We start from the raw sequence: 14,644 nt of genomic DNA on the forward strand, positions 1-14,644 counted from the left end.
TTTTTAACCATTGTGAATTGAATCACTGCAAAATGGCATCATGTAACTTCATTTGCATTTTATTAGTGAGAGTGAACTTTTTTTATTGTTCAACTACATATGTGTATTGTGTCTGTGTATGCGAGTTGCCTATTCACGTCTTTGTCCATTTTCTTAAAATGGGTGCTTGTCTTTCTCTTCTGGATTTGTAAAAGCATTTTCTATACTAAAGAAAACAAGATAGTTTTGATTTTATGGTGACACATCTACCCACTAAGTACTTAGCAATATGGGATTGTAGGCTCAGGGAGAATTCAGGACTGAGATATAAATTTAGCAGTGAGAGGTATGAAACTGGATGTGTTCTTCAAGAGACAGTACAGGGAGAAAAGAATTAAGGACTGAATATAAGCAATGCCCACAAGTAAGGAATGGGAAGATGAAGAGAATTCTTCCAAGGGGTGGGGGGATGATCAGAAAAGTAAGAGATGACCCAATAGTTTTCTGTCACCAGAGGCCAAGATTGAAGTCAGGAAGAATTACAGAGAAACGTCCATTGGTCTGGATTTGGTAAAGTCCACTAGTAACTTTCAGAATCCTTTTTTCTTCTGTATCTTTTTACCCGGTGTCCAATATACCTAAGTTAACTGGAAGGTTTGGGGACTAGGGAACATGGAATCTGGGTAATGCGTCTTTCTTGCTAATCAAGATTTAAGCAGCAAACTGTCTGTCTCAATCCTTGTAGTTGAGAAAGCTTCGAAAATGAATTTGTATATGCAGTTCCTGCTTTAGGAAATCCTGCCTAGCGAGCACCATTCACTCCTGCTTTGATGAATCTTAGAAGATGTCAAGGTCACCGTTATGAACATCAGTCCTCATTGTTCAGAGGTAAATACGTAATGGTGAAAAGGACAGGACACTGGGCTGAATGGACACTGACCCCTGGACAGCCCCTGGAAGTTTCTTCTCTCTTCCCTCTCTAAACCTCCGATAGCTTATCTCTTTCCTCTTTCTCCTTAACGTGGCCGGATTAATTGAGGTCCTGACTGCTTTGATTGCAGTCAACTGAATGTTCCCTGGATTGCAAAGTGCACAAAAGGAGATGGAACTGGCAACTTGGCCCAGGACGTCTGACACTAAAACCTTAAGTTATCATCTTGAGTAGCAGGTGGTGCCACGTTTGACGCTTTGAACTGAGAGGCTAGAAAGGCCACAGCCACCAAAATGTTAAATGGCCCACCTCCCGTGACCTGCAACCTCCCCTCGGGACCTACTCTACAGAGACTCACATGCCTGTACAAAGGTCCATGTACAGTACAAGGAAACTCATTACAGAATTATTTATAATACTGAAAACCTAGGGAAAAAAACCCCGGGCTTCCCTGGTGGCGCAGTGGTTGAGAGTCCGCCTGCCGATGCAGGGGACACGGGTTCGTGCCCTGGTCCGGGAAGATCCCACATGGCTCAGAGTGGCTGGACCCGTGAGCCATGGCCGCTGAGCCTGCGCGTCCGGAGCCTGTGCTCCGCAATGGGAGAGGCCACAGCGGTGAGAGGCCCGCGTACCGCAAAAAAAAAAAAAAAAAAAACCCTAAATGTCCGACAATGGGGAAAATATTAGGTTGGCCAAAAAGTTCGTTCGGGTGTTTCATAGGTTGTGACAGAAAAACCAGTTAACTAAATTACGGTACGTGCATATTCTGGAATATTCCTCAGCCATTAAGAAGAATGCAGTAGATCTAGAAACAGAGTCACAGAGGTAGAAAACAAACTAATGGTTACCAGGGGGTAAGGGCGGGGAGGGATATATTGGGAGACTGGGATGGACATATACACACTACTATATATAAAATAGTTAACTAATAAAGCCCTACTGTATAGCACAGGGAACTCTACTCAATACTCTGTAATGGCCTATATAGGAAAAGAATCTAAAAGAGAGTGGATATAAGTGTATGTATAACTGATTCATTCGCTGTACACCTGAAACTAACGCAACATTATAAATCAACTCTACTCCAATAATAATTTTTTAAAAAATGCAGTAGGTCTATAGGTACTGATCGGAATATCTCCAAGACATAATATAGAAAAAAAGAAACTGTAGAACAATAAGCACAGTATGAGGCCATATATGCAAAAAAAACCTCTGCGTGTATTTGCACTTAAATGTATGTGAGAGAAAGGGGACTAAAAAGGCACACACCACACCTAGAACTCAGGGTACCTCAGGGGAGGGGACTGGAAGTAGGGGCTTCCTCCGGGGGTAGTCAGTGTGCTTCTGCATTGTTTGATTCTTTTACAGCATGAATGTATTCACACATTACCTGTGTAATTTAAAAACCATTTTTAATACACGAAAAGCGAGTTCTGGCTCAGCTTTGCAGCAGGGGTAATTAGGCTGCAGCGTCTGAGAGGAGCTAAAAGGCAGGCAAAAATGAAAGCGTGCTCCTGAGAACTGGGAGAGGCCCCACTCCCCTCCCCAATTACGTTTCCTGTTTTCTCCTCATCTGCAGTCACCTGCGGTCTTGAAATACGTTATACCACATTTCATATCACAGGCAGAAACAACGCTTTCTCTTCCGCCTCCTCCCCCGAGGACACACCGATTGCGCGTTTTAATTGAATAGTCGGAGGTTCGTGTTATGAAGTACGAGTGAGGGCAGTTCCAGCTGTGCATCGTTTTCCCCTTGCTGTGATTCTGAAAATAAAGGGTCCCATAAGCACCCAAGTGGGCAACCCCTGCCCCCTCCCCCCTTCCAACCTTTGTGGCACAGGACGCAAGCCATGTAGGAAGCCTCCGGAAACCGAGGGCGCATCTGTGTCGACGGAGAATTTCTGGCCTCCGTTTAAAACTGGGGTGGCCAAGTTAGTAGCTGTCATTCTGAAGGACAAGATCAAAACAAAAAGTTTGGAACTCATGGCCAAAGACCGGGCTTGTCCCCAACTTTCTCCTCTGGCCTTGGCACAAAGATGCTAGGAAAGGACAGAAACACTGAAATAGGATTATCTCCGGCAGCCCCATGTGTCCCTTACTGGTGGGCCTGATCTCTCACACCTTCCCTTCCTCTATCTATCTCCCTCCCCAGCTCTGAATATCAATCTCTGAGAGACCCTGCAAATCTTCAGCACGTTCAAACTCAATGAATAGTTCAATGATGCATGATGGAATATTAAACAGCTGATAAAAATAGATTCTAAGAATATTTAATGGCATAGGAAAATGATCACCAAATACTGTTAGATAAAAAACTGTGTATACAAGATCATCCCAACCATGAGGAAAAAAAGTATGCATGCATTCTTAAAAACTTGGAAGAATATATACCAAAATGGTGAGAATGGTTGCTTTTGGCTTGGAGGGGCTGTAGGAGCTGCTGCTTTTCTGTTTTCCAAATTTTCTACAGTAGGTATATTTTACTTTTTTTTTTTTTTTTTTTTTTTTGCAGTACGCGGGCCTCTCACTGTTGTGGCCTCTCCCGTTGCGGAGCACAGGGTCCGGACACGCAGGTCCAGCGTCCATGGCTCACGGGCCCAGCCGCTCCGCGGCATGTGGGATCTTCCCGGACCGGGGCACGAACCCGTGTCCCCTGCATCGGCAGGCGGACTCTCAACCACTATGCCACCAGGGAAGCCCCATATTTTACTTTTATAATCAGAATTTAAATATTATTTTTTTAAGATTCTATGATGATACTTTCCTAGGCAGGAAAGTGGCCTCAGATATTTTAGCAAAATCTTTAGTTACAGCCAAAAAGTTGCTTTATGTACAGATAACCAGAAAATTTGGTGAAGTATTCAGCTTTCTGGCAGTTTTATTGTATATAAAACATTTATTTTCCCAATAACACAATAAAACCTTATTATTCTTCTTATTGTAACATATTTATATGCAATATAACATTATTATACAGTATGCCTTATTCTTATAAGGATTCATGTGAACCAGAAGTCAAAGTCAAATCACATGCCCTGAAACATGCAGCAAAAAGTCTTGCTGAAACAGTCAGGTGGATGATAGCCCTATCTGTTACCTCCGGTGTTACCAAGGGAGTGAATGCCACTTATTATCCCATATTATCAGCCATAAGAACCACAAGAGCACTGCTAAGTTCCCAGAGGTTAAAACAACAACAACTCCAGTATGCCTAACACATCAAACCTCACGATTTCCCTGGCTCCAATTAAGCTGAGCTGAGAGGAAACTGACAGTAGTAGCGATGCCCTGAACTGGGAGAGAGAAATCTGGGGGCCTTTCGGAGGAGAAATGAAACCTGCCAAAGCTAGCAGCACCCCTTAGGGGCCCCAGTGCCTTTCAGTGGGGGAGCAGCTTAGGGGATCCTGACGAAGCACAAAGGAAACCATCCTCACCATACAGGGAGAAGGCCCAGTTTTGGCAAATCCAATAGATGGAACTCTGGATTTAATACACCGGATCAATTCCAGAGTGGCTTTTCATTCTATAGAAGGATTCACAGCAGGATTCTATTAAATATCCAGCTCTCCTAGTGCATGTAAAAGGGGATTCAATAGACAAAAATTCAGCTGTCATGTACCTTTATAGGAAGTCAATAGCTACATACACCTACACGGACGGACAGACAACATGTGAAGGGTCGTTTGTTTCTATTCCAGTTCCAGAGACCCTGCTGAGCTAAAAGCACAGACTTGCTTTCTCTACAGCCGTCTCCCCACCCAGCTCAAGGAGTCAAAGCAGGGAAGGGGTGGAGTTAAATTCCGCCACCTCGTTTGGAAGCAGAAGCAGAAGCAGGCAAGGACCTAAAAGAAATCAGGCTGGAGGAAACACAAGAAGTGTACAATGTCAGAGCTGGAAACACCCTTACGGATCACTTAATCCAACCCGCGCATTTGACAAAAAGGGAAACAGAGACTCAGAGGCAGGAAGTGGCTTGTCCCGAGTCACACAGTGATCTAGTGGCAGAGAATGGTGCTGGGACCCAGGGCCCTGTCAAGCTGACCGCCGCTCTCAAATGGAAAAGCTGGCTCAAGTGGCGCATAGATTTCTTTCTGCTGCTAGAATTCTGGGACATCGGGCTTGTGGCTGATGCCAGTCGGGAGGAGAAGGGTCATGGAAAATGACCCAGAAGCCCGTGGGCTCACCAAGGCACCTCTGGCCCACACGAGGCAACTGAGGCGGTGGAGGCCAGGAGACGCTGGTGCCCCTCTTCTGCATCTTCTCTCCCACCTCTAGCTCCCATTTCCCTCACTGCTGACTCAAGCCTGAGCCTCAGCCTGGCCTCTGCTCAAGAGCCCCAGGGCTACCGAACCCAACCAGCCAGATTCTAGGTGAAATATCTCCACCTCAGCCAGGGGTGACCCTTGCCCAGGGTGGGTCAACTTTCCCACAAAAGCCTGACAGATTCCCTTCAAATCAGGCCATTTAGAGTTTCCTAGGTGTTCTGGTCATTGTTATCTCCAATCTGTTAAAACGAGAAAAAAAAAAAGGTTTACTCACAGGCCTCTGGATGAACGCCCAGCTGTCCTCTGGGGAGCCTGAATTTGCCTCTGCCTCCATCTGGTCTCATTTAAAGGGGATCTGAAAAAACCCAGTTCCTGCCTCAGCGCCAGTGCTCAGAGCTGGGGGCCTCTGCTGCGAAAGGAAACTGAACACGACCTCACACCTCATCAGGGCCGTGAAAGCGCAGAGCTCTGCTCCCGAGAGGGCCCTGGCAGGAGAAACCTGAGCCCTGGGTCCTGTCCCCAAGAAGGCCCGTGAATCTTTTGCCCAGTCACCTTTAAGTGAGTGGAAGGGATGACCCCACTGCAGGGCCAGTGCTGCATAATTCAGCAGATGGCTGCCTCTAATGAGAAGACACTGCAGAAGCGGGAACGTTATCTCCCCCTCCCGAGCGTGTGGTCCTTTCTCTGTGCAGGCAGCCGAAGCCTCCTCCTGCCAAACCAAGGAGGAAGGGTCTGTGTTTCAAATTTATTCTGCGCGCCTCCTCCAGTTGTTACTTAAAATAATCCATCATTACGTGGCTGGTGGCTCCAAGATTTTTATTTAAAGTATGGGAAAGAAAGAAAGAAAGGAAGGAAGGAAGGAAGGAAGGGAGGGAGGGAGGGAGGGAGGGAGGGAGGGGAGGGGAGGGGAGGGGAGGGACGGAAGGAAGGAAGGAAGGAAGGAAGGGAGGGAGGGAGGGAGGGAGGGGAGGAGAGGGAGAGGAGGGGAGGGACAGAAGGAAGGAAGGAAGGAAGGAAGGAAAGGAAGGGAGGGAGGGAGGGAGGGAGGGAGGGGAGGGGAGGGAAGGAAGGAAGGAAGGAAGGAAAGGAAGGGAGGGAGGGAGGGAGGGAGGGAGGGGAGGGGAGGGGAGGGAAGGAAGGAAGGAAAGGAGGGAGGGAGGGAAGGGAGGAGAGGGAGAGGAGGGGAGGGAAGGAAGGAAGGAAGGAAGGAAAGGAAGGAAGGGAGGAAGGAGAAGGGAGGGAGGGGAGGGAAGGGAGGGGAAGGAAGGGAGGGAGGGAGGGGAGGGGAGGGAGGGAAGGAAAGAAGGGAAGGAGGGAGGGGGAGGGAGGAGGAGGGAGGGAGGGAAGGGAGGGGAAGGAAGGGAGGGAGGGAGGGGAGGGAAGGAAGGGGAAGGAAGGGAGGGAGGGAGGGGAGGGGAGGGAGGAGAGGGAGGGGAGGGAGGGAAGGAAGGAAGGAAGAAAGCCCACACATAGCCATGACTGTGCTATCTGGGGTTTAAGCTGAGAATCTTTTTTAACATCAGAGTCTTCAAAGCACCCAAGTATACTCTTCTCAACCTCCATGAGTATACTGAGGTGGGGTGGGGGGGTCGCAGTGAAAAGAGGGGGAAGAGGGGACATGGCAGGATTTTTATTTCTTGGAAACATGATGAAAAGGCCAGAGTTTTTTTTATATAAAAACGAATCTGAAAAAAAGAAAAACGAGTCTGTGTCATCTGGAAGGTGTTTCATTGCTTCATCCACTGACCAGCAGTAACACTTTGGACTAAGTCATTTGGTCTTCCTGAACCCATAAAATGAAAAGAACAGTAATACTCATCCAGGAAGCTGCTGGGGAAAATGAAATCATACAGATGGAAGCGTTTTGAGATCGTTGAAAGAGACATGTTACACTTATCTATGGTATTCTTTTTCTTTCTTTTCTTTTCTCTGTCTCTTTCTTTCTGGAATGTGGTTTTAACGTAAATGCAACTGAAAGCACTCCTCAGTTGCGCACGATAATACAAAACCAAGGCTCCGATAATCCAGAAACCCATGCAAGTCCAGAAATCAGTCCTCTTTAGTTCTGGAATACCTTTATCCAGGGGACTTATCTTTCGAATTAGTTTTGCTCAGGCTAATGCAATGGGTTCGCTCCCTTACAGCACAAAAAGGGAGGGGCCGTACTGGGTAACAAAGCCAGCAATTAATAGAAAATTTACAGCAGAGACTCTACAAAGTAAATGCTGTGCACATGACTGCAGATCAAAATCTCATTATACTATACAGACAAATCGCTCGGCTGTAATGCAGTTTTGTAATAAGAATGCCGCGAACACTCACATTTCCAGGTTTTAGGATATGAAGAGGAAATGGGGCTTATACTGGCCTCTCACGGGGAAGCTCTGAGAGGGCTGTCGTGTGTGCCGTGGCCACCACTATATCCCCAGCACCTGGCACAGGGCCTGGCAGAGTCGGTGCCCAATAAACACATGTTGAAGGAATGAATGAAAATAAAAGTGCGTGAATTAACAAATGAAATGTTCCCAGCCTGGGAGCAGAAGTGAGATCTCACCCATCTTCACACCTACCCTTTTCCTAGTTAAAGCCCTCAGCAAGCCTTTCCTGTCACCCACCGCCCCTGTCCACTGCTGGATCAGGTCCCCTTGTAATGAATTATCCTAGCGGGCAGCAGCACTCCTCCGCAGCACATCACAAAGATAATTGTAATTATTTGTGTCCACCTCCACTACTAGACTGTAAACTCCCTGAGGGCAGGGGCCATGTGCGTTTGTGGGGAGGAGGGCGGACATTGTAATTTCCCTCCAACTTTTAATTTTGAAAAGTCTCAAACACACAGAAAAGTTGGAAAATAGTACCCACGACCTAGATTCAAGAATTTTTAATATTTGGGGCCATGCAAATTTTCTTCAGTGCTGTATACACAGTAGAGGTATGGGTGGATATTGGGGTTTTCCTCTCCCTGCTTGGGGCACCATATGACTTTTAGTGCGAGGTGGGGAGATGGCTGAGGCAGGGCACTTCAATGGGAATCAAGGTTAAGTGTCATTTGATAGCAAGACCAGAGTGCAGCCACCTGTAGGCGGTTGCCTTGGGATAGCTGCCCCGGGACAGTTGCCCCAGGACCAGTTGCCCCAGGACCAGCACAGCTAGGGCAGCGTTAGGCCCTGCAAGCTCTTTCTTTAGGGAGAAAGACCATTACCTGGCTGCACCGTGCCTTGCCAAGTTACCTTGGACAAGTCATGGAACCTCTCAAGAGTATATATTAACAGCAGCCCAAGCCACCTCACAGGCAGGGGTTGGGGATGGAAACATCCCAAGAATCTTCTATAGTTCTCTAATTATTTCACCGTGTCCACAATTTGTCTCTCCAACTACACTACAATAAGCGTAAAAGCCAGGAACTATGTCTACTACTTTTTTCTGGTATAATTGACCGGAGCCAGCCATAGTGCTGGACACTTAGCAGTTAATCAAATAAACACTTGTGGACATGATGAAGAAACAGTTTTGTCCTACAGAATCTTTGTGGTGTTCATTCAGATGGGATGGGATTGTATCATGTACACAAAAGCTGAACTTCCAAGTTGCATGCATGCCCAAATAAGGATCCTATCCAGCAACTCTAAGGTCTGTTTTTGTCACTAATGATGTTACCTTACAAGCCAGTGACCCTCAACTGACTCTGGAAAGGACAGCCCATCCCTCACACACACACCAGAGCACTACTTGCAGGGCACCATGTCTCAGAGCTCATTAAAAAGAACTCCTAAGCCAGGCACACTTAGGTTTAGTCTCCAGTCTTCTTCTCCCAAATCCTGGATACTCGTTCCCAGGAAGAAACAGTCAGCAGCCAGACGTCCAAAGGCCTCCCGAGTTAATTCCATCTTCCCCTGGTGAATTACAACTTCTTGCAGACACAAAGGCAGGCAGAGAGACAAATGACACATAAACAAGAGCTTCACTGGCTGGGGGAGGGGGGGCATGGAGAGTGACGTCAGTTTTCCCAGAAACCCATTTATCACGATAACAAGGTCTCAAGTGCTCGGGCTGCTCTTTCAGCTTCAGAATCTGGCATACAATTATGTTCTTCATCATACAGTAGGGCAAGGCCCGCCAGAGCAAACTGGAAACAAGCAAAGCAAACCAAGTGGCCCTAAATCACCCCCACCTCCATTTGCAGAACAAAGGGGATCTCTGGGTTGCCGGAGGTGAAACACAACCTTCTGGAATGTTCCCCTTTGCTACATCGGCCCTGCAATCTTAATTCAGATTAGGGGGACTGGTGAGAGAGTATGGGCAGGTCGATACAAATTAATTAGCTGACAAGAAAAATCACTAGTGCCCTTCTTGGTCACTAAGGATGGAGCAAGTGTAATCCAGGAGACTAAGTCCTCTACTTAAGGCATGCCATCTCTAAAATGCAGATAATGGAGGAGCAGAAAGGTACTCTGGGAACCCTCAAAACACTAAAGCAATACAGATTACAGTGCCAATCTTGGGGAGAAGAGAATTCTCTCAAATTCCATTATCACAGAGCACTGCCTCCCATCTTCTGCTGGTCCTTCCACATCATGACTGCATAAGGAGCTCCATGCTGGGGTCTTTCAGGGGGGTGGGGGAGGTTCCAAAGAAATCACCTTGCCCTTCCAAACAAGAATAAGAGGATGGAATAAATGTATCCATTTCCTGGAGAGGAAATGCTATCAGACTCTGGATTCAGATTTTGAAAACAAATCAGTTTCAATTACACCAAATACCTAGAGGCTATGTATATTCTTTGCACTGAAATTGCATTGCATGGACTATTTCCTTAAATAAGTAAGCCACAAGGTTTAGGGTGTGTGTGTGTGTGTGTGTGTGTGTGTAGTGTCATGGGATCTGACCTTCCTCTACTTCACTCTCCTTCCTCACCTCAGGGTGCTGGTAATTGTGGGCTTCTTAAAATCCCAGATACCCATGGATGAATAGAAAGGCTAGGTTGTTCCCTCAAATGGAATCATCCCCTCCCTTGGCAACGAAACTTCTGGTCTAAAAAAACAAACATGGAGCCTCGGGTCACTTCAGTATAATTTCTCTGCACATCCCAGTCTGGAAAACTTCAGTTTGTTAAATGAAGATTTTTTTTTTTCCAGAGTCGGCTGCCAACAAAAAGAGAGAGAGGGCACCGCTTTTGCAAGCGTCGCACTGATTTTCCTTAGTCCCCATAACAAGAAGCCAGCTCCACAGGTTTTGGCACACAAGCCAGTTACACTGAACACGCACCGGAGACAGATCCCCCTGCCCAGAGGCCCGCAAAACCCTGGTCAGGTGCTCAGAAACACGCCAAAGTACGCAGCCAACCACCTACAGGCCAGCGGACTGCACCCCACAAAACGCACAAATGGGACCCAGAGGCACACAGCACAAGCAGACGGCGAGAGAAGCGTCCGGACACAGGGACAAGCACCAGAGAGGCGAGCACACTCCAAGAAACTGGCGGACTCATCTAGGGTCACAGACAAGCCGGGCACCGCCGCCCGCCCGGGGAGGCAGGAGCGCGCGCGCGTGCACTCATACACACACAGTGATACACACACAGACGCAGTCACATATGTAATGCATATGGAGAAACCCTACCCCAGCCAATCACCTCCCCGCCCCCCTCACCACTCGCCGCCTCCTGCCCCAGGCTCACCCCAGCCCCGAGCCCCTCTGGCTGAGGAGGCCCGGGTCCCGGCGGGCTGCGGGGCGCAGGGGCGCGGCCCGGCAGCCGGAGGGAGCGAGGCCAGGGTGCCGGGACCCGGAGGGCTTGGCGGCCAGTGCGGCCATTCATTCGGCAACGCCCCAGCGGCGGGGCCGCAGCTGCAGCCAGGGAGGCGGCAGCGCCGACTGCAGCTCTTGGGCAATGCAAGTTCAGTCGCTGGCCCGCAACCCGGACCAGGCCCCCCACCCGCACGCCAGCCACCACGGTTCTGGGGGACGGGAGGCCAGGGGACTGAGTCGCTGACCCCGCGCCTTGGCTCCTGGACGCTGCCCACTGCCCTCCTCGCGGTGGAGGTGGCGGCGGCCAGGTCCCCTCGGCCCTTCCGAGGCCCCCGGCCCCGGCGCTGGCACCCACGCCCCGCACTCACCGCCTGGCGAGCTATATCGGTCGCTGCCATCGCTCCTGCCTCCGCCAGGGCTGCCACCGGCGCCTCCGCAACGGGAGCTTCAGCACGAGCTACAGGAAACCGTTGAGCTCCTCCGACAAAGAGAAAGTGTTACACTTCGGACGCGACCAAGTCCGGTGGGGGGACGTGCAAGGGAGGGGCCCCCTCACCGCGGCTCCAACCTCTCCTCTATCGCCCACCCCCTCGGAAGTGGGGTGCGGGGAGGGGGCGGATTTAACGCGCCGCTTCCCTCTCCCGCGAGCCTAGTTCCGGCTCTCCCTGCAGCCTCAGTTGTAGGCCTTTGCGAAGGGGGGCGGGGGCTCCCCTCGGTGACCACGTCCTCTGCCCCCCCCCGCCACTGGGCTCCGTGGTACGTCCCGACCTCTGCTGAATTGTCACACACCCCCCTGTTCTCGCCTTACATCCCTGAGTCCCCAGACCCCGGAGGCTGGAAGGGAGCCCCCGCCCTTCGCCCCCGCCGCGCACAACTCGGCGGCTGAGCCCTGCGGTCCTCCTCTCCCTCATCCCCGCCCCCTGTACCCCCTCTTCCTCCTCACCGAGATCTCTGGGTGCTTGGAGGGGAGCGCACGCCGCTGGAGTCTCGCTGCTCCACCACACCTCCCCCCACCTCCCCCATCCCGGCCCGGGAGTGCTGCTGGGGCGGGGGCGAGTTGCGGCACCTGCCGCCCCACGGTGGAGCTTAGAAAGGAGGCGGTTCGGGGGAGCCGCACTGCGGGCCCAGCAGCTGAGCTGTGACCTGCGGAGTCCGAGGCCAGCGGTCCTGAGACGAGACGCCCCTTCTGCCCTGGGGTTTCCACGCGGCGGGTGCTGTGGGCTGTCATTTCCGAGCTCACCACCGTTGGGTACTTCATACAAACGGACCCCACGCCTCCTCTCCCCACCGAGCCCTAGACGCTCAGCGTGTGAACGGAGGCTCAGACGACTCACTCCCTAGTAGTGCCTGGACCGCCGGGGAGTCTCAGGGGAGGGGCTTGGGGCTGAAGGCTCCCAGCTCAACTGAAGGGGATATTGGGGAGGAGCGCGGAGCTGCCTCCGGTGACTCTGTCCCGCCCCCTGATTTCCCCTTAACCTTGGGTCAGCCGGAGACTAGGCGGCCGCGGCGTGCAGGAGACCCTCCTAAGGCAGAGGCTCTGCCCGCCTGCTTTCCTTTTCCTCCCGGCCCACCGCCACGACGGGTCCCCTCCCTTGCCCTCGGCGCCTCTCCCCGTCTCCGGCCTGTCGCCCCGCACCCCCTCTCCTGGGAGTGGCCCCTTGTTAGCTTCTAGTGACAGGCGAACCCTGGCAGGTTTGGCGTGCCCGAGGCCCGAGCGGGCAGGACAATCCACTCCACTCCACTCCTTAAGAGGACAGGTGCCCTGGTCTCGGAGAGGGACTCAGACCCTCGAGTGGAACCCGGGACCGCGGGGGGAGACAGATCCATGGGCGAAAGCTGGGCCCGCGAGGGGGCCGGGATGCAGCGTGGGAAACGGCCCAAGGCGGGAGCGGCTGAGGCGGGGGCAGGAGGGAGGAAAGAAGAAAAACGGGAACCAACGAGAAAGAAGGAGAAGGGACCCAATCCAGAGGCCCGTGCGCGCGGGGAGGGGGGAAGGCAGGGAGCTCTTTACGTGCGTGCGAACCTTGAGAACAAGGACTCCGCAAAATGCGTCCCCCAGTGCCTAGTTCGGGGTCTGGCATCCACCAAGCCCCCAATTAAGCATTTCCTGAACAAGCGGGCAGAGGATTTGGATTGGGAGGAGGGGTACAGAAGAAAGAAGAGACACAATCAAGAGGTGACTGTAGGGACAGAAGAGCCAAGTATTGGAGGTGCCAACTGTGCTGGAGACCTAGGAGGCGCCAAAAGAGAAGAGCCTGGCACAATCTGGGACAGTACAGGGGAGTTCTGTAGACAGACAGCGCAGGCCCACAGGGCAGATGGTGGTGGCAGAGAAGAGGGGCGGCTGTTGTCTCCGAGGCCCACCAGGGCGCTGGGACAGGGCCTGGGCGAGGCGCCAGGCCCTGGATTGGGGTGGTAGCCACGTGCGGGGACAGGGCAGTATATGAGGAACCGCTGTAAGGTTGGGCCGGGACCGGATGGGGGCGGGGAGTCAGAGGGGACTGGCCGCTTCCAGACTGGGTGTCTGGCAGGGAGACAGGTCTTCCCTGCAAAGACTGGGGCATGGAGGACGGGGAGGGGCTGGAGCTCATTAGCTCGGACCCGGACGTGGGATCTGGGTGACTGCGGGACGAGAGGCGCACATTTGGAAAGCAGAGCTGAGAGCTGATACCCGGAGCCTCGGCGAGCCGGCGGAGGGCCCAGCAGAGCTGGGCTGGCTGACTGCGGGGCCCCCGGGGAATCCTGCTTGCCCCCAGCAGCACCGCCCTCCCGCCTTAGCGCTCCACGCTCCCCAAAGCTCCGTGCATTTCGGCCCAGCGCTGGGGGTACCTTAGCGGGGAACCCTTGGTGCCCCGCCAGTGTGCCCCCCTCTGCCCAGCTGTCCCTAGGGACCCTCAGAACCTCGCGGAGGCCTCCGCCTCCAAAACGCTAGACCTCGCAGACTGGAACCAAGTGTGTAACTCAAGTCTCCCTCAACCCCTTGGTCCCTCCAAGACCTGTCACCTGCGTCTGCAAGTGCCTCCTGGGGCTTGGGCTTCCCGGTTTCCGTGGGGTGCGGCTTGCTGTTGATGTGTGAGTAGGTGTGCATTTGTCTGTGTCAGTGTGCGTCAGTGTGTCTGTGTGTTTCAGTGCATGTCAGTGTGTGTGTACTGGCATGTGCTTACTCCTATGTTTGTATTTGTTCTTGTGTACCTGCCAGTGTGTGTGTTTCAGTGAGTGTGTCTGTGTCGATGTGTGTGTGCCAGCGTGAATTTTTGGTGTGTGTTGGTATGTATGAAAAGGTGTGCGTGCCGGTATTGTGTGTGTGTCAGTATGTACATGTCAATGTGTATGTCAGTGGCTGTGTGCGTATGTGTAGAGAGGTTTTAGCTCACTGCGTTCTGGGCTTTACATACCTTACCTGACTCAATGCAGGAGGCCAGTAACTGAATGCTGTGGATTATAATACTTATTTAAACAAAGAAGCTTGGAGGGAGGGAGGGGAAAAAAATAAAATGAAAACAAAGAAATTTGGAAATTCGCTGGGTTTGTCTTTGGTGCTGGGTCACTTGCCCAGGCACGGGGCAGACACGGGAGGGCCGAGGCAAGAGTCAGTTGCTCCGACCAACTGACGAGTGGTCAGTTGCTTCCTTGAATGTCTGTCCCCGTTGATGAGTGGGACCAAAAGATCCCCTTCTTGAAGAGGCACTGTGGACCCTCAGGCCCTGCCATGAACATGCCT

At 51.8% G+C, this 14,644-nt stretch overlaps 1 protein-coding gene across 3 annotated transcripts in view; it reads right to left on the reverse strand.

The window, feature by feature from the left end:
* SEPTIN6 (septin 6) overlaps window positions 1–12,318 on the reverse strand; it is a 64,519-nt gene extending 52,201 nt beyond the window's left edge. Inside the window, exons 1-2 of one of the 3 annotated variants that reach the window (XM_065900724.1) lie at window positions 12,258–12,318; window positions 11,292–11,401 (exon numbers count right to left, since the gene is read on the reverse strand). In XM_065900724.1, the coding sequence (XP_065756796.1) occupies window positions 11,292–11,321 (30 nt within the window). In that variant the 5' untranslated portion in view covers window positions 11,322–11,401; window positions 12,258–12,318. Of the gene's footprint in view, window positions 1–11,291; window positions 11,472–12,257 lie in introns of those variants that run through there. The other 2 variants (XM_065900725.1, XM_065900723.1) reach the window with 2 other exon arrangements.
* Between the last annotated feature and the right edge of the window lie 2,326 nt (window positions 12,319–14,644).

Source organism: Phocoena phocoena, chromosome X (assembly GCF_963924675.1).
Source record: "Phocoena phocoena chromosome X, mPhoPho1.1, whole genome shotgun sequence".
Classification (NCBI taxonomy): domain Eukaryota; kingdom Metazoa; phylum Chordata; class Mammalia; order Artiodactyla; family Phocoenidae; genus Phocoena; species Phocoena phocoena.